A 24,490-nucleotide genomic window follows, 5' to 3' on the forward strand; every position below is an offset into this window, starting at 1 on the left:
TCAAATTGGATACAGGAGTAAATGCAACAGTCCTATCCAATAAAGAACCACGGCTAGCAAACCAATGGCTGAGGACAAGTGAAATGCTGTTACATAATCCAGGAGGGATCAAACTACATCATAGGCATGTTACAAGTAACACTCAAATATAGGAACATACAGATACTTTAAACATGTTATTCCCAATCAGGAATTTTCTCTACTGAGTTGTAGCACCTGTATTAACCTCAACGTCAATGAAACAACAGAAGACATCAATGTCCTGGCTGTCATTAATTATGGCAAATCCCCCTCAAACTGTCCAACTGCTCTGATGACCTCGACTGGGACTTCAGTGCTCACCTTTTCTACACTCTTCACTGAGGCCAATAATCCAGCCTTTTGCCAAGAAGATGTCCAAAAGATGAAGAATAATCTTTTCCTGAAATGGTGTTGACCCGAGTGGATAAAAGTACCTGAGTGCGACCATAATTCTTCATCACTCAGTGCGTCGGCAGAGCATGGAAGATGAAACCCAGGTGATAGGATACTAAGGTACAATGTCATATTCATCTGATAGTGATGACCCCTTGGTAAGTGCATCCACACCTATTGGGAGGGACAGTGGCGCAGTGCTATTGCCACTGCACTAATAATCCAGATACCCAAAGTCATTTCTGGTGACCTAGGTTTGAATCCCACATTGGTAGGTAGTGGAATTTGAATTCAATACAAAAGTCTGGAATTAAATGTTGAATTATGACTATGAAGCCATTGTCAATTGAAAGCTCATGGTTCAGACAGACTAATGCCTGCAGTCTGGTACATGTATAAATCGTTGCCTTCTTACAATGAACTAGTTATTGTTTAAACATAAGCTTCCCAAAATTTGGCTAAATGTCAATTTTGGCACGAAAACTGGAGTGAATCCTGCAGGCCTCATCGGTGTGACCTAGACCGGAATTATTAGACACTTGGGGGAAAAAAGAAATTTCGCGGGAATAAGAGCATGCCAATAGTGCAGCATGCCACCCTGGGGTCAGCTCTTGCCCACAGTACAGCCACAATTATGGCAGCAAGAAAGCCAGTTCCAAGGTTCACGGAGGGTGCCCTGACACGGATGTTGGATGCTATGGAGGAAAGAAGGGCAGGAAGGCAGGAGACCCTGGGAGTGTCCAATCCATCTGACACTGCCTGCCAGAGACCGAGGTGCTTCCAGCCCAGCAGATGAAACACTTGTGTCACCCACAAGATCCCATCTATCCAGAGGATATCCACCAGGGTCACCTCAGGCATGGCAGACAGCAGGCACCTAGGCACATCGAGAGACAACTAGATGTAGCTGTGGGTTTAGGAAGGTTAAGAAATTGTTGCTATACAGCAAGGGCCCAGGTGATGTTAGGCACTTAGGGATGTAGAATATTGATGTTTGCATATTTTTGATCTCACTATGTTTTTAAACTCACCTTTGTTAATCACATTTAGGCTGCCTGATCTCCACTGATTGGTGACAGCAATGGCACATCAAACATTAGGGATGCATTTAGACTTGCAGCATTGGCTCCATCCCCTCTATGCAATGATGTCAACCCAGTGCATGTGTTTCCATTGTACTGACTGGACTCAGTAATGGCTACAGGGAAGGTCCCAGAGGATTGGCGAATAGCCAATGTTGTTCCTTTGTTTAAGAAGGGTAGCAAGAATAATCCAGGTAATTACAGGCCGGTGAGCCTTACATCAGTGGTAGGGAAATTATTGGAGAGGATTCTACGAGACAGGATTTATTCCCACTTGGAAATAAGTGGACATATTAGTGAGAGGCAACATGGTTTTGTGAAGGGGAGGTCGTGTCTCACGAACTTGATCGAGTTTTTCGAGGAAGTAACAAAGATGATTGATGAGGGTAGGGCAGTGGATGTTGTCTATATGGACGTCAGCAAGGCCTTTGACAAGGTCCCTCATGGCAGACTGGTGCAGAAGGTGAAGTCGCATGGGATCAGAGGTGAGCTGGCAAGGTGGATGCAAAACTGGCTCGGTCAAAGAAGACAGAGGGTAGCAGTGGAAGGGTGCGTTTCTGAATGGAGGGGTGTGACAAGTGGCATTCCTCAGGGATCAGTGCTGGGACCTTTGCTGTTTGTAATATATATAAATGATTTGGAGGAAAATATAACTGGATTGATTAGTAAGTTTGCGGACGACACAAAGGTTGGATTTGCGGATAGCGATGAGGGCTATCAGTTGGAGACTTGGGCGGAGAGATGGCAGCTGGAGTTTAATCCGGACAAATGTGAGGTAATGCATTTTGGAAGGTCTAATATAGATAGGAAATATACAGTAAATGGCAGAACCCTTCGGAGTATTGATAGGCAAAGGGATCTGGGTGTACAGGTACACAGGTCATTGAAAGTGGCAATGCAGGTGGAGAAGGTAGTCAAGAAGGCATACGGCATGCTTGCCTTCATCGGCCGGGGCATTGAGTTTAAAAATTGGCAAGTCATGTTAGAACATAGAACATAGAAAGCCACAGCACAAACAGGCCCTTCGGCCCACAAGTTGCGCCGATCACATCCCCACCTCTAGGCCTATCTATAGCCCTCAATCCCATTAAATCCCATGTACTCATCCAGAAGTCTCTTAAAAGACCCCAACGAGTTTGCCTCCACCACCACCGACGTCAGCCGATTCCACTCACCCACCACCCTCTGAGTGAAAAACTTACCCCTGACATCTCCTCTGTACCTACCCCCCAGCACCTTAAACCTGTGTCCTCTCGTAGCAACCATTTCAGCCCTTGGAAATAGCCTCTGGGAGTCTACCCTATCCAGACCTCTCAACATCTTGTAAACCTCTATCAGGTCACCTCTCATCCTTCGTCTCTCCAGGGAGAAGAGACCAAGCTCCCTCAACCTATCCTCATAAGGCATGCCCCCCAATCCAGGCAACATCCTTGTAAATCTCCTCTGCACCCTTTCAATGGCTTCAACATCTTTCCTGTAATGAGGTGACCAGAACTGCGCGCAGTACTCCAAGTGGGGTCTAACCAGGGTCCTATAAAGCTGCAGCATTATCTCCCGACTCCTAAACTCAATCCCTCGATTAATGAAGGCCAGTACGCCGTACGCCTTCTTGACCGCATCCTCCACTTGCGAGGCCGATTTAAGAGTCCTATGGACCCGGACCCCAAGGTCCTTCTGATCCTCTACACTGCTAAGAATGGTACCCTTCATATTATACTGCTGCTTCATCCCATTGGATCTGCCAAAATGGATCACCACACACTTATCCGGGTTGAAGTCCATCTGCCACTTCTCCGCCCAGTCTTGCATTCTATCTATGTCTCGCTGCAACTTCTGACATCCCTCCAAACTATCCACAACACCACCTACCTTGGTGTCGTCAGCAAACTTACCAACCCATCCCTCCACTTCCTCATCCAGGTCATTTATGAAAATGACAAACAGCAAGGGTCCCAGAACAGATCCCTGGGGCACTCCACTGGTCACTGACCTCCATGCAGAGAAAGACCCCTCCACAGCCACTCTCTGCCTTCTGCAGGCAAGCCAGTTCTGGATCCACAGGGCAACAGCCCCTTGGATCCCATGCCCTCTCACTTTCTCAAGAAGTCTTGCATGGGGGACCTTATCGAACGCCTTGCTGAAGTCCATATAGACCACATCCACCGCTCTTCCTTCGTCAATGTGTTTGGTCACATTTTCAAAGAACTCAACCAGGCTCGTAAGGCACGACCTGCCCTTGACAAAGCCGTGCTGACTACTTTTGATCATACTAAACTTCTCTAGATGATCATAAATCCTGTCTCTCAGGATCCTCTCCATCAACTTACCAACCACTGAGGTTAGACTCACCGGTCGGTAATTTCCCGGGCTGTCCCTGTTCCCTTTCTTGAATATAGGGACCACATCTGCAATCCTCCAATCCTCCGGAACCTCTCCCGTCTCCATCGACGATGCAAAGATCATCGCCAAAGGCTCCGCAATCTCCTCCCTCGCCTCCCACAGTAACCTGGGGTACATCCCATCCGGTCCCGGCGACTTACCAACCTTGATGCCATTCAATAGTTCCAAAACATCCTCTTTCTTTATGTCCACATGCTCGATCCTTTCTGTCCACCGCAAACCAGCAGTACAACCACCCAGATCCCTTTCCACCGTGAATACCGAGGTAAAGTATTCATTAAGCAGCTCCGCCATTTCTAACGGTTCCGCACAAACTTTTCCCCCTTCACCTTTTAAGGGTCCTATGCCTTCACATCTCATCCTTTTACTCTTGACATATTTGTAGAAAGCCTTGGGATTCTCCTTAATCTTACCCGCCAAGGCCTTCTCATGACCCCTTCTCGCTCTCCTAATTTCCTTCTTAAGCTCCTTCCTACATCCCGTATACTCCTCTAAATCCTTAACACCTCCTAGCTCTCTGAACCTTCTGTACGCCTCTCTTTTCTTATTCACCAGGTTCATCACAACCTTCATGCACCACGGTTCCGTACCCTACCAACACCCCCCTGTCTCATCGGAACGTTGTCATGCAGAGCTCCAGACAAACATTCCTTGAAAATCCTCCACTTTCCTTCGGTACTTTTCCCCAAGAATGCCTCCTTCCAATTTACCCGTCTAATTTCCTCCCTGATGACACTGTATTTCCCTTTACTCCAGAGAAACACTTTCCTAGCCTGCCTGATCCTATCTCTTTCCAATGCTATCGTGAAGGAGATAGAATTATGATCGCTATCCCCAAGATGCTCACCCACCGAGAGATCCTCCACCTGTCCAAGTTCATTAGCCAGCACCAGATCAAGTACAGCCTCTCCTCTAGTAGGCATATCCACATACTGTGTCAGGAAACTCTCCTGGACACACCTAACAAACTCCTCTCCATCCAAACCCCTAGCCCTAGGGATATTCCAATCTATGTTTGGGAAATTAAAATCTCCCATCACGACAACTCTGTTATTCCTACATCTCTCCAGGATCTGTTTCCCCATCTGCTCCTCAACATCTCTGTTACTATTGGGCGGCCTATAGAAAACACCCAGCAACGTTACCGACCCCTTCCTGTTCCTAACCTCCACCCACAGAGACTCCGTAGTCAATCCCTCCACGGCGTCCACCTTCTCTACAGCCGTGACACTATCCCTGATCAACAGTGCCACTCCCCCCCCCTCTCTTGCCTCCCTCCCTGTCCTTCCTGAAACATCTAAAACCCGGCACCTGAAGCACCCAGTCCTGTCCCTGAGACATCCAAGTCTCCGTAATGGCCACCACATCACAATTCGAAGCAGCAATCCACGCTCTAAGCTCATCCACTTTATTCACTACACTCCTGGCATTAAAATAGACACATCTCAGACCTTCAGCCTGAGCACTTCCCTTCTCCATCACTCGTCTAACCTCCCTCTTACCCTGTTTACATTCCTTATCTATTTGCGAGCTAACCTCCTCGCTCTCAGTCCCCTCATTCCGATTCCCTCCCCCCAACCTTTCTAGTTTAAAGTCTCTCCGGTAGCCTTAGCCAACCTTCCCGCCAGGATATTGGTCCCCCTGGGATTCAAGTGCCACCCGTCTTTTTTAAACAGGTCACACCAGTTGCAGCTTTATAGAACCTTAGTTAGGCCCCACTTGGAATATAGTGTTCAATTCTGGTCGCCACACTACCAGAAGGATGTGGAAGCTTTGGAGAGGGTACAGAAAAGATTTACCAGGATGTTGCCTGGTAAGGAGGACATTAGCTATGAGGAGAGATTGGAGAAACTTGGTTTGTTCTCACTGGAGCGATGGAGGTTGAGGGGAGACTTGATAGAAGTCTACAAGATTATGAGGACATGGACAGAGTGGATAGTCAGAAGCTCTTTCCCAGGGTGGAAGAGCCAATTACTAGGGGCATAGGTTTAAGGTGCGAGGGGCAAGGTTTAAAGGAGATGTACAAGGCAGATGTTTTTACACAGAGAGTGGTGGATGCCTGGAACTCGTTGCCGGGGGAGGTAGTGGAAGCGGATACAGTAGTGACTTTTAAGAGCCATCTTGACAAGTAGATGAATGAGATGAGAATAGAGGGATATGGTCCCCGGAAAGGTAGAGGGTTTTAGTTAAGTCGGGCAGCATGGTCGGTGCATGCTTGGAGGGCCAAAGGGCCTGTTGCTGTGCTGTAATTGTCTTTGTTCTTTGATACAAGGAATCCTCTAATTGAGCCCCCAGCTCCCTGAGACAGCATCAGGATAGATGACTGACTCCATGCATCATTGCTCTGAAATGACCAAAGCCACAGAGAGTCTGTGAGCTGCCATCAGCCAGACGGGAATTAGACATTGGCAATGTCTCTGAGGAGCACCACAGCCCTTTCCTCACTGCATGTCAGCATCACCCTCCTGAATAGGCAGCTGGCATTTGGGGATTCCCCATCACCAGCTCCCTGAGTTGTGAGCCTTCATGAGCCCCTGGGTGTATGGCAGGGGCCATATCCAGAAGGGTCACCCAGGTGTCCTCCCCAAGCCTGGACCTCCTGGAACCGTGTCATGATAAAGGCTTCTCTAGCCCTCCTGCCCATGTGCGAGGGACCACTGAAGGCTCTTTCAGGAAGGACTGAGGTTTCTTGGTAGCAGCTGGATACTCTGTTTGGAGGTGAATGTTTGGAGGAGGGGGGAAAATCTAATAGGACCATTAATGCAGGAGCTGGGGCCGTGGGGAGAGGTGAACCCTTTAGCGCTTATTTCCGAGGCACTAGGTCTGCCAGCCCTCTCACCAAAAGCTGAGGCTCACCTTGGATTTAGTCGTGTGGGGAGCTGATGGTGCAAAGGTTAACTCTTGAGGGCCAATTAGTGTCACAAACATAAATCTCTGTTTACGACCTGGGCACAGTTGGTTCCTCCCTCAGTGCCAGGCTGTGCCAATAGGCACCCTATTAACTCAAGCATGGCCATCAGGGAGCTCATTGCTGTCAATCTCCATAATAAAAATCACTGGACAATAAATCCTCAGCAGCAGCCAGCACCGCCCCCTGCCCCTTCACACAGAGGGCTCCAATAAGCATCGTCATGTATACACCTATCCAGCCCGGCTGGCCAGGCTGTGTGGCACAGAACAAGAGTATACCTGCCTGCTCACCGTCACAGACTCCCCCACGACCTCACACATTCCCGTGACCGGACTTACAGATCCTTTTATAGTCAATCACAGACCACCGACAACTTCTCTCATTTCAGTTACCCACCCCCCACCCCTGAACTGTCTGGTGCCCTCTCTCTCCTTGGACTCCTTGGTGGACAGTGATGACAAGCACACTCATCTCCAAACTTCCCTCTGAGAGGTCATGGCACCAGGTTCTGATTTTTCAAAAGCAGTAGTGAATACCCTGGCATGACACTGGCTGGGTGGGAAGACACAACAAAGGTGGACAATGCGTTGTGATGCCTGCGACTGAGCTGACAATGCAAATCAGGCCCTCCTGGCAGGGAACCTGTTAGCAGGAGGGGGGCTTGGGAAGATCAGAAATCAAACTCTCACTGTTGAGAATCGCGTTTTCAACATGCTGTGAGATTTAGCAGCCATTACAGGAATTGTGCCCGTGGCTAATGCAGCCACTAAATCGTGGCCTATGTCTCTGCAACTGAGACAGTCATAATCAACACCTTGACACCTTGTTTATCTGTTGAAGTGAGATTTGTTTGGGTACCTACTAGTTTCTGCTGTTTCATATTCACTGTCCCGTAGCAGTTCAAACAGGTCAACATCCAGCCTTGCCTTTTCCGATTGTTCCACCATACGGTTGATTTGGTTTTTTGCAAGACTAATGGCAAGTCTTTCACCTCTGCTGCATTCCATTGGATCATCTAGAATGGCAGCTGGAAAACACAAATTCAGTCACACTTATTGTTATCTTTTGTTGTAAAAGAGAGAGCACTGAAGGTTTACTTGCAATCACGATCAGGTTAAATTAGAGGTCCCAGATTTCCTCTATTCAGTGACCTCATACATTGATTTAATTAAAATCTGCATTAAATATGCAGTGTCGATGGAGACATAAGAACATAAGAAATAGGAGCAGGAGTAGGCCGTCTAGCCCCTCGAGCCTGCCCCGCCATTCAATAAGATCATGGCTGATCTGACGTGGATCAGTACCACTTACCCGCCTGATCCCCATAACCCTTAATTCCCTTACCGATCAGGAATCCATCCATCCGCGCTTTAAACATATTCAGCGAGGTAGCCTCCACCACCTCAGTGGGCAGAGAATTCCAGAGATTCACCACCCTCTGGGAGAAGAAGTTCCTCCTCAACTCTGTCTTAAACCGACCCCCCTTTATTTTGAGGCTGTGTCCTCTAGTTTTAACTTCCTTACTAAGTGGAAAGAATCTCTCCGCCTCCACCCTATCCAGCCCCCGCATTATCTTATAAGTCTCCATAAGATCCCCCCTCATCCTTCTAAACTCCAACGAGTACAAACCCAATCTCCTCAGCCTCTCCTCATAATCCAAACCCCTCATCTCCGGTATCAACCTGGTGAACCTTCTCTGCACTCCCTCCAATGCCAATATATCCTTCCTCATATAAGGGGACCAATACTGCACACAGTATTCCAGCTGCGGCCTCACCAATGCCCTGTACAGGTGCATCAAGACATCCCTGCTTTTATATTCTATCCCCTTCGCAATATAGGCCAACATCCCATTTGCCTTCTTGATCACCTGTTGTACCTGCAGACTGGGCTTTTGCGTCTCATGCACAAGGACCCCCAGGTCCCTTTGCACGGTAGCATGTTTTAATTTGTTTCCATTGAGATAATAATCCCATTTGTTATTATTTCCTCCAAAGTGTATAACCTCGCATTTCTCAACGTTATACTCCATTTGCCATATCCTCGCCCACTCACTCAGCCTGTCCAAATCTCTCTGCAGATCTTCTCCGTCCTCCACACGATTCACTTTTCCACTTATCTTTGTGTCATCTGCAAACTTCGTTACCCTACACTCCGTCCCCTCCTCCAGATCATCTATATAAATGGTAAACAGTTGCGGCCCGAGTACCGATCCCTGCGGCACGCCACTAGTTACCTTCCTCCAACCGGAAAAACACCCATTTATTCCGACTCTTTACTTCCTGTCGGATAGCCAGTCCCCAATCCACTTTAACACACTACCCCCAATACACATCTTTTTAGCCTGTCTTGATGTTCTCTCCACTCACATTGTTTTGTTTCTTAAAGACTTGATTAGTTGTAAGTATTCGCATTCCAACCATTATTCATGTAAATTGAGTTTGTGTCTTTATATGCTCTGTTTGTGAACAGAATTCCCACTCACCTGAAGAAGGGGCTTGCAGCTCCGAAAGCTTGTGTGGCTTTTGCTACCAAATAAACCTGTTGGACTTTAACCTGGTGTTGTTAAACTTCTTATTAAATATGCAGAGCAGGGCTGTAAGTGAGGTGGTCAAGGAAGGTGAGGAGGTGGTCGAGGAGGTGGTCGAGGAAGGCGAGGAGGTGGTCGAGGAAGGTGAGGAGGTGGTCGAGGAAGGTGAGGAGGTGGTCGAGGAGGTGGTCGAGGAAGGTGAGGAGGTGGTCGAGGAAGGTGAGGAGGTGGTCGAGGAAGGTGAGGAGGTGGTCGAGGAGGTGGTCGAGGAAGGCGAGGAGGTGGTCGAGGAGGTGGTCGAGGAGGTGGTCGAGGAAGGCGAGGAGGTGGTCGAGGAGGTGGTCGAGGAGGTGGTCGAGGAAGGCGAGGAGGTGGTCGAGGAGGTGGTCGAGGAGGTGGTCGAGGAAGGCGAGGAGGTGGTCGAGGAACGTGAGGAGGTGGTTGAGGAAGGTGAGGAGGTGGTCGAGGAAGGTGAGGAGGTGGTCGAGGAGGTGGTCGAGGAAGGCGAGGAGGTGGTCGAGGAGGTGGTCGAGGAAGGCGAGGAGGTGGTCGAGGAGGTGGTCGAGGAAGGCGAGGAGGTGGTCGAGGAAGGCGAGGAGGTGGTTGAGGAAGGCGAGGAGGTGGTCGAGGAAGGCGAGGAGGTAGTTGAGGAAGGCGAGGAGGTGGTCTTGCTCCAGTAGCCACATTAAAACAAAATGAGGTCAATAATACGGTGGATAAAGAAACAAAGGAAGCAAATTTTCACACAAGGCTGTTCTATTCTAGAAAGCTATTTGGGGACAATAGAACAGCAGCCAATCTTTACACACTTTTATATTTATTTACAGAGTTACACAGTGCAAGCATACAACTCCTAAATCAATAGTCACAATTTTTATCTGTGTCCAGAGGGGATTACATAGAAAAGTACAGGCCCTTCGGCCCACGATGTTGTGCCGAGCTTTATCTGAAACCATTCAAATGAATTCTCACTTAATGCCCACTTTCTGCATAAAATACAACACCATTAATATACAATTCACAAAAGGTTATCAAAATTTTAACTCTCTTCCAAATCAGTCATGGTTTCTGATAGTCAATCAACATCCTGGACAGCCATGTAAATACTGTGGCTACCAGAGCAAATCAAAGGCTAGGAATCCTTTGAAGAAGTGACCAGAATGGTTGACGAGGGAAGCGCCGTGGATGTCGTCTATATGGACTTTAGTAAAGCGTTCGACAAAATCCCTCATGGTAGGCTGGTGAAAAAGGTTGGATCTCATGGGATAAAGGGGGAGGTGGCTAGATGGGTGGAGAACTGGCTTGGTCACAGAAGACAGAGGGTGGTAGTGGAAGGGTCTCTTTCTGACTGGAGGCCTGTGACTAGTGGTGTTCCGCAGGGCTCTGTATTGGGACCTCTGCTGTTTGTGATTTATATAAACGATCTGGAAGAAGGTGTAACTGGGGTGATCAGTAAGTTTGCGGACGACACAAAATTGGCAGGACTTGCAGATAGTGAGGAGCATTGTCAGAAGCTACAGGAGGATATAGATAGGCTGGAAATTTGGGCAAAGAAATGGCAGATGGAGTTCAATCCTGATAAATGCGAAGTGATGCATTTTGGTAGAAATAATGTAGGGAGGAGCTATACGATAAATGGCAGAACCAGAAAGGGTGTAGATACGCAGAGGGACCTGGGTGTGCAAGTCCACAGATCCTTGAAGGTGATGTCACAGGTGGAGAAGGTGGTGAAGAAGGCATATGGCATGCTTGCCTTTATAGGACGGGGCATAGAGTATAAAAGTTGGGGTCTGATGTTGCAGATGTATAGAACGTTGGTTCGGCCGCATTTGGAATACTGCGTCCAGTTCTGGTCGCCACACTACCAGAAGGACGTGGAGGCTTTGGAGAGAATACAGAGGAGGTTTACCAGGATGTTGCCTGGTATGGAGGGGCTTAGTTATGAGGAGAGATTGGGTAAACTGGGGTTGTTCTCCCTGGAAAGACGGAGGATGAGGGGAGACTTAATAGAGGTGTATAAAATTATGAAAGGCATAGATAGGGTGAACGGTGGGAAGCTTTTCCCCAGGTCGGTGGTGACGTTCACGAGGGGTCATAGGTTCAAGGTGAAGGGGGGGAGGTTTAACACAGATATCAGAAGGACATATTTGACACAGAGGGTGGTGGGGGCCTGTAATGCGCTGCCAGGCAAGGTGGTGGAGGCGGACACACTGGGAACGTTTAAGACTTATCTAGATAGCCATCTGAATGGAGTGGGAATGGAGGGATACAAAAGAATGGTCTAGTTTGGACAAGGGAGCGGCACGGGCTTGGAGGGCCAAAGGGCCTGTTCCTGTGCTGTATTGTTCTTTGTTCTTTGTTGAACCCTGCAGAAGTAACTCACCTCCTGACTCCCCAAAGCCTGTCCACCATTTACAAGGCACAAGTCAGGAGTGTGATGGAATACTCTACACTTCCCTAGATGAGTGCAGCTCCAACACTTGAAACTTGACACCATTCAGATCAAAGCAGCCTGCTTGTTTGCTACCCCTTCCACAAACATTCAATCCCTACACCACCAACAGTGCCAGTCGTGTAAACCATCTACAAGGTGCAATGCAGGAACTCACTAAGGTTCCTTAGCAGCAACTTCCAAACCCATGACCACTACCATCTAGAAGGACAAGGGCAGCAGACACATGGAAACACAACTACCTGGAGGTTGCCCTCCCAACTCCTTCATTGTCGCTGGGTCAAAATCCTGGATCTCCCTCTCTAACAGCACTGTGGATGTACCTACACCTCAGGGACTGCAACGGTTCAAGAAGGCAGCTCACCATCACCTTCTCAAGGGCAACGAGGGATGGACAATAAATGCTGGCCCAGTCAGCAACACAAGCATCCTATAAATTAAGTTTCAAAAAAAGGTTTTCAGTACTGAGTGTGGTGAACCATCGTTGGTTACCACTGTGGGGTTATTCCAATGTTACTGTTGGGTTAGGGTGTTGCCACTGTGGGGTTGTTATAATGTTGTTGTTGGGTTAGGGTGTTTACACTGTGGGATTAATATACCTGTGGTGGATGCTGTTATGGCACATCCCGGTCGGGCCCCGCCTCCTGGGGAGAGGTATAAGACCCTCTGCTCAGGCGGGACCCCTCCAGTCTGGATTGGTGTACTCGTGTTAGATAGTTCCATTGTTTGTCAATAAAAGCCTTCAATCGCTGAAGCCTTGTACCTCGTGCTTGATTGTCGCGCATCAATTTTATTGACAAACACAAAACTCTCGACAGTAAAGAGAGTATGGAGCAAATGCTGAAACCAGAGCGTCTGACGCTGGACCCACGTGCGGTCGGTGCCTCTAACACCTTCGACCACTGGCTGAAGTGTTTCGAGGACTACCTGGCGGCCTCTGCAGCAGTTACTACGGACGACGACAGACTCCAGGTCCTCCACGCGAGGGTAAGCGACACGGTCTATCTCGCGATTCGTGCGGCCACCACTTACCCGAGGGCCATCGAGCTCTTGAAAAAACAATACACGAGACCACCCAACGAGATTCACGCTCGTTACCTCCTCGCTACACGACGTCGGCAGTCGGGCGAAACCATGGAGGACTACGCCAATGAGCTCTTGCAGCTTGCCAGGGGCTGCGACTGCAAAGCTGTGTCGGCTGAGCAGTACATGTACGACCTCGCCCGAGATGCGTTTGTAGCAGGAGTAGGGTCCTCGTACATCCGGCTTAAGCTATTGGAGAAAGGGAACCTCAACCTGACCCAAGCGATGGAGATGGCTGAGATGCTGGAGGCAGCGTCGAAAAGCTTGGCTTTGTACCCCGAAGACCACGTGGAGACAACGTGGCAGGAGCAAGCACAAATCCCTCCTCGCCCCACGGGCTCGTGCTCCCATATCGACCCGACGATGGCGGCAGCTCCAGGCGGCCAGCGGTGCTATTTTTGCGGAGGAGCCAAGCATCCACGGCAACAGTGTCCTGCAAAAACAGTGATCTGCAGTCAGTGCGGTAAAAAGGGGCACTACGCGAAAGTCTGCAGATCGAAGCCCAAGAACGGCAGTGCAGCCTGTGACCCTCCAGAGCGGAGACAATCTCCTTCGGCGTCGCAGTATCCACGAGGTCCGACCACGTACGAATCCAGGACGACGCCATCGTGGCTGGCGGAGGAGGGAAAATGTAGTAGGGAAAATGCTGGAATCCATTATTAAAGAGGAGATAGCAGGGCATCTGGATAGAAATGGTTCGATCAATCAGACGCAGCATGGATTCATGAGGGGAAAGTCGTGCTTGACGAACATGTTGGATTTTTATGGAGTTGGGGGTAGTGTGTTAAAGTAGATTGGGGACTGGCTATCCGACAGGAAGCAAAGAGTCGGAATAAATGGGTGTTTTTCCGATTGGAGGAAGGTAACTAGTGGCGTGCCGCAGGGATCGGTACTCGGGCCGCAACTGTTTACCATTTATATAGATGATCTGGAGGAGGGGACGGAGTGTAGGGTAACGAAGTTTGCAGACGACACAAAGATAAGTGGAAAAGTGAATCGTGTGGAGGACGGAGAAGATCTGCAGAGAGATTTGGACAGGCTGAGTGAGTGGGCGAGGATATGGCAAATGGAGTATAACGTTGAGAAATGCGAGGTTATACACTTTGGAGGAAATAATAACAAATGGGATTACTATCTCAATGGAAACAAATTAAAACATGCTACCGTGCAAAGGGACCTGGGGGTCCTTGTGCATGAGACGCAAAAGCCCAGTCTGCAGGTACAACAGGTGATCAAGAAGGCAAATGGGATGTTGGCCTATATTGCGAGGGGGATAGAATATAAAAGCAGGGATGTCTTGATGCACCTGTACAGGGCATTGGTGAGGCCGCAGCTGGAATACTGTGTGCAGTATTGGTCCCCTTATATGAGGAAGGATATATTGGCATTGGAGGGAGTGCAGAGAAGGTTCACCAGGTTGATACCGGAGATGAGGGGTTTGGATTATGAGGAGAGGCTGAGGAGATTGGGTTTGTACTCGTTGGAGTTTAGAAGGATGAGGGGGGATCTTATGGAGACTTATAAGATAATGCGGGGGCTGGATAGGGTGGAGGCGGAGAGATTCTTTCCACTTAGTAAGGAAGTTAAAACTAGAGGACACAGCCTCAAAATAAAGGGGGGTCGGTTTAAGACAGAGTTGAGGAGGAACTTCTTCTCCCAGAGGGTGGTGAATCTCTGGAATTCTCTGCCCACTGAGGTGGTGGAGGCTACCTCGCTGAATATGTTTAAAGCGCGGATGGATGGATTCCTGATCGGTAAGGGAATTAAGGGTTATGGGGATCAGGCGGGTAAGTGGTACTGATCCACGTCAGATCAGCCATGATCTTATTGAATGGCGGGGCAGGCTCGAGGGGCTAGACGGCCTACTCCTGCTCCTATTTCTTATGTTCTTATGTTCTTATGTTCTTATGACCACCAGGAGTCGCTACGCTTGGCGCCCTCACCCACGTGCGATTCATGGGGGCGGCCATCGTGGTCGACGACGACCAGGAGCGACCAGCAGGGGTCCTCAGTATCAACCTCGGCTGCCTGCAGTGACGTCCAAGGGCCAACGGTGGCGTCGATCTCTCTGGACCAGACAAAGCATCACAGGCTTGACTGTTCGCTGATGAACATCAAGGTAAATGGTCGTACTGTGTATTGTCTGTTTGACAGTGGGAGCACCGAGAGTTTTATTCACCCTGACACTGCAAAGAGGTGTGGACTCCGGGTTCTACCTGCCAAACAGACAATTTCTATGGCATCACGGTCCCGGTCTGTACCGATCCAAGGACGTTGTGTGGTAACCCTGGAGGTGCAGGGCACAATTTACGAGCGATACAGGCTCCTTGTGTTACCGCACCTTTGCGCGCCAATTCTCCTCGGACTAAACTTTATGGTCCACATGAAGAGTGTGATCCTACAGTACGGTGGGCCACTCCCTTCGCTGGCAGTAGGGAATCAGCCGCAGCCTCCAAATTGTCCAAAGCGCCCCGCATGCAACCTTTCCACACTAAAGATCACCACACCCTCTTTATTTAAGAATCTGGTACCAGGCTGCAAGCCCATCGCTACTAAAAGTAGGCGTTACAGCGCTGAAGACCGGATCTTCATTAGATCTGAGGTTCAGCGGCTCCTCAAAGAAGGGATCATACAGCCCAGTGCTAGTCCGTGGAGAGCGCAGGTCGTGGTGGTTAAAAGCGGGAACAAACCCGGATGGTCATCGACTACAGTCAGACCATTAACCGTTATACGCAGCTGGATGCGTATCCTCTCCCGCGCATATCTGATATGGTCAATCAGATTGCGCAGTACCGGGTGTTCTCCACCATAGACCTTAAGTCCGCCTACCACCAACTCCCCATCCGCCCAGAGGACCGACAATATACGGCTTTTGAGGCAGATGGTCGTCTGTATCAGTTTCTTAGGGTTCCATTTGGTGTCACCAATGGGGTCTCGGTCTTCCAGCGTGCTATGGACCGAATGGTGGACCAGAACGGGTTGCGGGCTACCTTCCCGTACCTGGATAACGTCACCATCTGCGGCCATGACTAGCAGGACCATGACACAAACCTCCAGAACTTTCTGCGCACTGCGTCTCGCCTGAATCTGACCTATAACAGGGAGAAGTGTGTATTCCGTACGTGCAGGTTAGCTATCCTGGGATACGTGGTGGAAAACGGGGTCATCGGCCCTGATCCAGACCGTATGCGCCCCCTTACTGAACTTCCCTTGCCCGCTAGTGCAAAAGCACTGAGGAGATGCCTCGGCTTTTTTTCTTATTATGCGCAGTGGGTCCCCAACTACGCGGACAAAGCCCGTCCGCTCATCAAGTCCACGACATTCCCACTCACGCCGGAGGCCCAATTGGCCTTCAAGGCTTTGAAAAGCGACATTGCGAAAGCCACGATGCACGCGGTGGATGAATCCATCCCTTTTCAGGTGGAAAGTGATGCATCGGATTTCGCCCTGGCCGCCACACTGAACCAGGCAGGCAGGCCCGTCGCGTTTTTTTCCCGCACCCTTCAAGGTCCCGAAATTCGGCATTCAGCGGTGGAGAAGGAGGCTCAGGCTATTGTGGAGGCCATCAGACACTGGCGCCATTACCTGGCGGGGAAGCGGTTCACCCTGATCACGGATCAACGATCCGTGGCGTTTATGTTCAGTAATACGCAGAGGGGCAAGATCAAGAATGATAAGATCTTGCGGTGGAGAATTGAGCTCTCCACCTATAATTACGATATTATGTATCGTCCGGGGAAACTCAATGAGCCCTCGGATGCCCTCTCGCGCGGAACATGCGCTATCATGCAGGAGGACCGCTTGAACGCCCTCCATAATGACCTGTGCCATCCTGGGGTCACTCGGCTCTACCACTTCATAAAAGCCCGCAACCTGCCCTACTCGGTGGAGGATGTCAGGTCTGTAACGAGAATCTGTCGGATTTGCGTGGAATGCAAACCGCACTTTTATCGACCTGACCGGGCACAATTGGTCAAGGCCACTCGCCCCTTCGAGAGGCTGAGTGTGGATTTTAAGGGCCCCCTTCCCTCAACGGACCGGAATGTGTATTTTCTCAATATCATAGATGAATACTCCCGGTTCCTGTTTGTTGTCCCCTGTGCGGACACGTCGACTGCCACAGTGATTAAGGCATTCAGTGATCTTTTTACCCTGTTCGGGTACCCCTGCTACATACATAGCGACAGGGGCTCGTCGTTCATGAGTAACGACTTGAGGCAATTCCTGCTCTCATACGGGATTGCCTCTAGTAGAACCACGAGCTACAACCCTAGGGGTAACGGACAGGTGGAGAGAGAGAATGCTACAGTCTGGAAGGCTGTCCTATTGGCGCTGAAGTCCAGGGGCCTTCCAGTCTCCCGTTGGCAGGAGGTCCTTCCAAATGCGCTTCATTCCATTCGCTCCCTCCTGTGTACGGCAACCAATGCTACTCCCCACGAGAGGAGGTTCTCATTCCCTCGGAAGTCGTCCTTGGGGATCTCCTAACCAGCCTGGTTGACGTACTCAGGACCCGTCCTTCTGCGGCGACATGTGAGGGCCCGCAAGTCCGACCCCTTGGTCGAACCGGTCCAACTCCTCCACGCCAACCCTCAGTATGCCTATGTGGCATATCCTGACGGGCGAGAGGACACAGTCTCAATTCGAGACCTGGCGCCCGCAGGGGACGTAGCAACTCCTGTCGCTCCTATGCCCCCTGTCACGAACCCCCTTTCACTTCTTTCTTCCCCAGACGTGGCGCGGTCAGCACCGGGACCAGTGCATAACAGTTATACTCCCATGTACAGCTTGCCTGAGACTCGGAGATCGGCGCCACCACAGAAGGTACCAGGATCCCCTGCACCACCGCTTCACCAGGGTCAACCGGCCCGTGAGTCCTCGAGGGGACAGCCGGACGCTGTTTTGGAGAGAACGCCACCGCAAGCACCTGCTCCGGTGTCGCAACCGGTGTTGAGGAGATCACAGCGACGGTGCGGTCCTCCAGACCGTCTGGACTTGTAGATTTTGTATATATGTAATCTGTTTTCGCACCCCGCCGGCCTTTGTTTTCAAAGGAGGGGTGAATGTGGTGAACCATCGTTGGTTACCACTGTGGGGTTATTCCAATGTTACTGTTGGGTTAGGGTGTTGCCACTGTGGGGTTGTTATAATGTTGTTGTTGGGTTAGGGTGTTTACACTGTGGGATTAATATACCTGTGGTGGATGCTGTTATGGCACATCCCGGTCGGGCCCCGCCTCCTGGGGAGAGGTATAAGACCCTCTGCTCAGGCGGGACCCCTCCAGTCTGGATTGGTGTACTCGTGTTAGATAGTTCCATTGTTTGTCAATAAAAGCCTTCAATCGCTGAAGCCTTGTACCTCGTGCTTGATTGTCGCGCATCACTGAGATTGATAGATTTTTATTGGGAAAGGGAACTGAAGGTTATGGAACAAAGGTGAGTAAATGGAGTTCAGCCAAAAGGGAGGGAGGGAGATTGTAACACTGATTAAGAGGAAGAGAGAGCTGTATGAAATGTACAGGCAGCAAGGAACAGATCAGATGCTCGAGGAGTATAAAAAGTGCAAGAAGCTACTTAAGAGGGAAATCTGGAGGGCTAAAAGAAGACATAGAAACATAGAAATCCTACAGTACAGAAAGAGGCCATTCGGCCCATCGGGTCTGCACCGACCACAATCCCACCCAGGCCCTATCCCCATATCCCTACATATTTTACCCACTAATCCACACATCCCAGGACTCTAAGGGGCAATTTTTTTAGCATGGCCAATCAACCTAACCTGCGCATCTTTGGACTGTGGGAGGAAACCGGAGCACCCGGAGGAAACCCACGCAGACACGAGGAGAATGTGCAAACTCCACACAGACAGTCACCCAAGCCAGGAATCGAACCCAGGTCCCTGGAGCTGTGAAGCAGCAGTGCTAACCACTGTGCTACCGTGCCGCCCTGAGGTTGCTTTGGCAGACAGAGTGAAGGAAAATCCAAAGAGCTTCTATAAGTATGTTAGGAGCAAAAGGATAGTGAGGGATAAAATTGGTCCTCTTGAAGACCAGAGTGGTAGACTGTGTATGGAACCAAAAGAGATGGGGGAGATACTAAATGGTTTTTTTGCATCCGTATTTACTGAGGAAACGGGCATGGAGTCTACGGAAATAGGGCAAACTGGTAGGGAGGTCATGGAACCTTTACAGATTAAAGGGGAGGAGGTGCTCGCTGTCTTGAGGCAAATCAGAGTGGATAAATCCCCAGGACCGGACAGGGTATTCCCACGGACCTTGAGGGAAGCTAGTGTTGAACTTGCAGGGGCCCTGGCAGACATATTTAAAATGTCAGTATTCACGGGGGAGGTGCCGGATGATTGGAGGGTGGCTCATGTTGTTCTGTTGTTTAAAAAAGGTTCCAAAAGAAATCCGGGAAATTATCGGCCAGTACGTTTGACGTCGGTGGTGGGCAAGTTATTGGAAGGTGTGATAAGGGATAGGATCTACAAATATTTGGATAGACAGGGACTTATTAGGGAGAGTCAACATGGCTTTGTGCGTGGTAGGTCATGTTTGACCAATCTATTAGAGTTTTTCGAGGAGGTTACCCAGGAAAGTGGATGAAGGGAAGGCGGTGGATGTTGTCTACCTCGATTTCAGCAAGGCCTTTGACAAGGTCCCTCATGGGAGGTTAGTTAGGAAGGTTCAGTCGCTGGGTATACATGGGGAGGTAGTAAATTGGATTAGACACTGGCTCAATGGAAGAAGCCAGAGAGTGGTTGTGGAGGATTGCTTCTCTGAGTGGAGGCCTGTGACTAGTGGGGTGCCGCAGGGATCGGTGTTGGGTCCATTGTTGTTTGTCATCTATATCAATGATCTGGATGATAATGTGGTAAATTGGATCAGCAAGTTTGCTGATGATACAAAGATTGGAGGTGTAGTGGACAGTGAGGAAGGTTTTCAAAGCTTGCAGAGGGATTTGGACCAACTAGAAAAATGGGCTGAAAAATGGCAAATGGAATTTAACGCAGACAAGTGTGAGATATTGCACTTTGGAAGGACAAACCAAAGAAGAACGTACAGGGTAAATGGTAGGACTCTGAAGAGTGCAGTTGAACAGAGGGATCTGGGAATACAGGTACAGAATTCCCTAAAAGTGACGTCACAGGTGGATAGGGTCGTAAAGAGTGCCTTTGGTACATTGGCCTTTATAAATCGGAGTATCGAGTATAAAAGTTGGAGTGTTATGGTAAGGTTATATAAGGCATTGGTGAGGCCGAATTTGGAGTATTGTGTACAGTTTTGGTCACCTAGTTACAGGAAGGATGTAAATAAGATTGAAAGAGTGCAGAGAAGGTTCACAAGGATGTTGCCGGGACTTGAGAAGCTGAGTTACAGAGAGAGATTGAATAGGTTGGGACTTTATTCCCTGGAGCGTAGAAGATTGAGGGGAGATTTGATCGAGGTGTATAAGATTTTGATAGGTATAGAGTGAATGCAAGCAGGCTTTTCCGCTGAGGCTAGGTGAGAAAAAAACCAGAGGGCATGGGTTAAGGGTGAAAGGAGAAAAGTTTAAAGGGAATATTAGGGGGGGCTTCTTCACGCAGAGAGTGGTGGGAGTGTGGAATGAGCTGCCGGATAAAGTGGTAAATGCGGGGTCACTTTTAACATTTAAGAAAAACTTGGACGGGTTCATGGATGAGAGGGGTGTGGAGGGATATGGTCCAAGTGCAGGTCAGTGGGACTAGGCATAAAATGGTTCGGCACAGACAAGAAGGGCCAAAAGGCCTGTTTCTGAGCTGTAATTTTCCATGGTTCTATGGTTCTAAAAGCTAACTCGCTAACTGAAAAGTAGAACAGGTTTGAATGGCTGAATAGCCTTGTCCTGTTCTTATCTTTATACGTTCTAAAGTTTTTTAAAAGTAAAGCTTATTTATTAGTCACAAGTAAGGCTGACATTAACACTGCAATGAAGTTATTGTGATAATTCCCCTAGTCGCCACATTCCAGCGCCTGTTCGGGTCAATGCACCTAACCAGCACGTCTTTCAGACTTTGGGAGGAAACCGGAGCACCCGGAGGGAACCCATGCAGACACGGGGAGAACGTGCAGACTGCTCACAGTGACCCAGGAGATTATGACTCCTATTCCAATGGCCAAATACTGAGCTGTCTGGTGTTATAACCCCATCTGTATTGTTCTCAAGGGTTATAAGAGCATGCACAACTTTCTCCTGCTCCCAGGTGCAGTCCTCGGAAAGGAGGCAGTCAACAAACAGCTTATGTGAATGACCAAGTTTGACACAATTTAGTCTGTCAATGCTTTGTTGTATATACAAAGAACAACAAAGAGCAAAGAAAAGTACAGCACAGGAACAGGCCCTTCAAGCCCGTACCGATCATGATGCAATAACGAAACTAAAAAAAAACCTTCTGCATTTACTCAATCCATATTGCTCTATTCCCGCCCTATTCACGTACCCATCCAGATGCCTCTTAAATGTTGCTAACATGCCTGCTTCCACCACCTCCTCTGGCAGCACGTTCCAGGCACCCACCACTCTCTGCATGAAAAAACTTCACCCGCACATTTCCCTTAAACGTTCCCCCTCTCACCTTGAACCTGTGCCCTCTTGTAATTGACACTTCCACCCTAGGAAAAAGCCACCCTGCCTATGCCTCTCATGATTTGGTAGATCTCTATCAGGTCTCTCCTCAGCCTCCGTCTTTCCAGTGAAAAAAATCCTAGTTTATTCAACTTCTCCTCATAACCAACACCCTCGAGACCAGGCAACATCCTAGTGAACCTTCTTTGCACTTCTCCAAAGCTTCCATGTCCTTCTAGTTGTGTGGCGAACAGAACTGCACACCGTATTCCAAATGCAGCCTAACCAAGGTTTCATATAGCTGCAACATGATTTTGCACCATTATAATATAATTGGTTTCCAATCCATATTCACTGGAAATTTTGGTCAACAGACATAGTCTCAGAAGATTTCACATCAGGGGACTTGTTGACTTTACATTCAGATTGGTAATTTAGCTTGCTAGCTCAGGAGACCAAATGTCAGTGGCTGGAGATGAGGATAACAATTATTGCTTTCTTTCTGATGCTTTTGTAAATATAAAATTCACATATTGGTAAAATTACACTTAGCACATAGGATGTACAAGTTTCAAGCATAATTTCAAATGTTATACAAATTCAAAGGTATCCCAATGCAGTCTACATTTTCATACAGTGTACTTATGAGCACTCATCACAGTGGATGACTTATTCCACTGTTTCCATTTGTTATTTAGACACAAATGTCTATCAAATTCTTATTTGAAGGAGCAGCACTCCGAAAGCTTGTGATTTCAAATAAAGCTGTTGGACTAGAACCTGGTGTCATGTGACCTCTCGTCTTGTCCACCCCAGTCCAACACCGCATCTCCACATCATGGACACTTATTTTCAGGTGTCCAATTTTAAAGGAAAAAGATATAATAAATTTGGTATACTCTATTGGTGTAGACATTTTCACAAATACTAAATGTAAATTTTGTTCTACCAACAGAAATCTGGTCTGTGCTGTCACAGGGTACTAAAACTAATCTATTGTCATCAGCTGCAACTAGAATTGTACAAATTATGGGTGATTCCATCCTCTGAGTGGTTTGTGGCATGTGGATTGTAACTGCATTGAGGAGACTTTGATTCCTTACATTCAATTTCACAGCCACTTATTGTGGCTTTCCTGTCAAATCACACACATCACAATTTCCATAAAATGTGAAATACTCTAGGGGATGGGAAAGAATCGCGCAGTGGTGAGGCAAATGAGGGAAAGAGAAGTAAGATTAAATAAAAAACTGAGGTGTGATGGAAAGAAAATTGGAAGATAAGAGGACCGGAAGACAAGAAATAGAATTCCTACAGTGCAGAAGGAGGCCATTTGGCCCATCAGGTCTGCACCGACCACAATCCCACCCATTACCCGATGCATTTAGCCTAGCTACTCCTCCTGACACAAAGAGGCAATTTAGCATGGCCAATCCACCTAACCCGCACATCTTTGGACTGTAGGAGGAAACCGGAGCACCCGGAGGAAACCCACACAGACCTGGGGAGAATATGCAAACCTCACACAGACAGTGACCCAAGCCGGGAATCAAGCCAGGCGCTGTGAGGCAGCAGTGCTAACCACTGTGTCACTGTGCCACCAAGTGTAAAGAAGAAAACAAATGAAGGAGCAGAGGATGGGGGGGGGAGGGGGGGGGGGGCATCCCTCTAAGACTCATAGGAAAAGCTTAGTCCTTCCCTTCCTGAAGCAGTGTGTTCAGGAGACCCTAACCCACTATTTACAATATCCATCTTTTCTGCAACTTGTTCCTTGTTCTTGGCGAGAAGTCAGCTAGCTGGGTTTAAATGAAGCAGAGGAATTATAATACCTTGAGCCTCATTACAGGAGCTTTCCTCTTCCACAATACCCAGAGTTAAGATTGGAGCACTGGTCATTGAATGGTTTTGCCCAGCAATTAAATACAACACCAATTATATAACACTGATAAATTATTGAACAATTAAAGTACCTTACATTAAATTCTTCTAAGAATGTGCAGAAATTAATATTTCCACTTCATAAACCTCCAAGTCAAGAACTAGCCTTAGGATATAAAATATACCTACCCATCCGCAGTGAATGTGGAAATTCAGAACTTTTCCTCAAGGACAACAACAGCAGCAATATCAAGTGCAGCATTTTTCGTGCCTCCTTAGAGAGATTGCTACTTGCCAATTCCAACCACCTGGTACAGGGAAGAAATTAAGCTTGAAAAAACGTTTTCCAATTTTCTTTGTTTATTACCTTATCCTGAAGATGAAGACCTGTACTGGGACATGGCTTCAGGATAACATGGTTGGTTACTTAACTACTTTGACAAAGCAAACGAATGAATGTGTGTTCATCCATCTAACTTCAAAACATTGATTTGAACATATTGAACATAAGTTCAGCAATTTACTTATCACATCAGACCAAGCAGCAAACTAGGAACTCTCCAGTAAATACCCAAGGACACCTTTCCACAGAGCCAGGAGGTAGTCTTAAGAAGTAACATTGGATGGAATTAGCCGATCCCTTCTCCAGTGGTTTGGTATTGGGTGGGAGCTGGGAATCTAGTGGGAGCCAAAAAGTCAAAAGCCCACCAGCATAAAAACAGTAACAATTCTCCCAATGGTGGGTTGTCAGCTCAGTTTTCCCACTGACACCATTTGCAATTTTTTTCAGCTGACCAATGCTCCTTAAAACAATTGATCACTGAAATCACCCCATGTTTTCCTATCTTGTGCCATGCCAGCAGGAAATTACATTCTCCTTAAGACAGTTTGCAAATGAATGGCATGCTCAAGACAACCTGAGTTCACTCAATAATTCGAGGTGAGTGCAACATAAGACCATAAGACATAGGAGCGGAAGTAAGGCCATTCGGCCCATCGAGTCCACTCCACCATTCAATCATGGTTGATTTCAACTCCATTTACCCGCTCTCTCCCCATAGCCCTTAATTCCTCGAGAAATCAAGAATTTATCAATTTCTGTCTTGAAGACGCTCAACGTCTCGGCCTCCACAGCCCTCTGTGGCAATGAATTCCACA

At 48.4% G+C, this 24,490-nt stretch overlaps 1 protein-coding gene across 1 annotated transcript in view; it reads right to left on the reverse strand.

The window, feature by feature from the left end:
* Positions 1 to 23,596, reverse strand: part of LOC144480013 (glutamate receptor ionotropic, kainate 4-like) — a 289,723-nt gene extending 266,127 nt beyond the window's left edge. The window contains exons 1-2 of the mRNA XM_078199163.1: positions 23,522 to 23,596; positions 7,670 to 7,834 (exon numbers count right to left, since the gene is read on the reverse strand). Coding sequence (XP_078055289.1) covers positions 7,670 to 7,834; positions 23,522 to 23,594 — 238 coding nt within the window. The 5' untranslated portion in view covers positions 23,595 to 23,596. The remainder of the gene's footprint in view (positions 1 to 7,669; positions 7,835 to 23,521) is intronic.
* Between the last annotated feature and the right edge of the window lie 894 nt (positions 23,597 to 24,490).

The sequence above is a fragment of the Mustelus asterias genome, chromosome 27, assembly GCF_964213995.1.
Source record: "Mustelus asterias chromosome 27, sMusAst1.hap1.1, whole genome shotgun sequence".
Taxonomy (NCBI): Eukaryota; Metazoa; Chordata; class Chondrichthyes; order Carcharhiniformes; family Triakidae; genus Mustelus; species Mustelus asterias.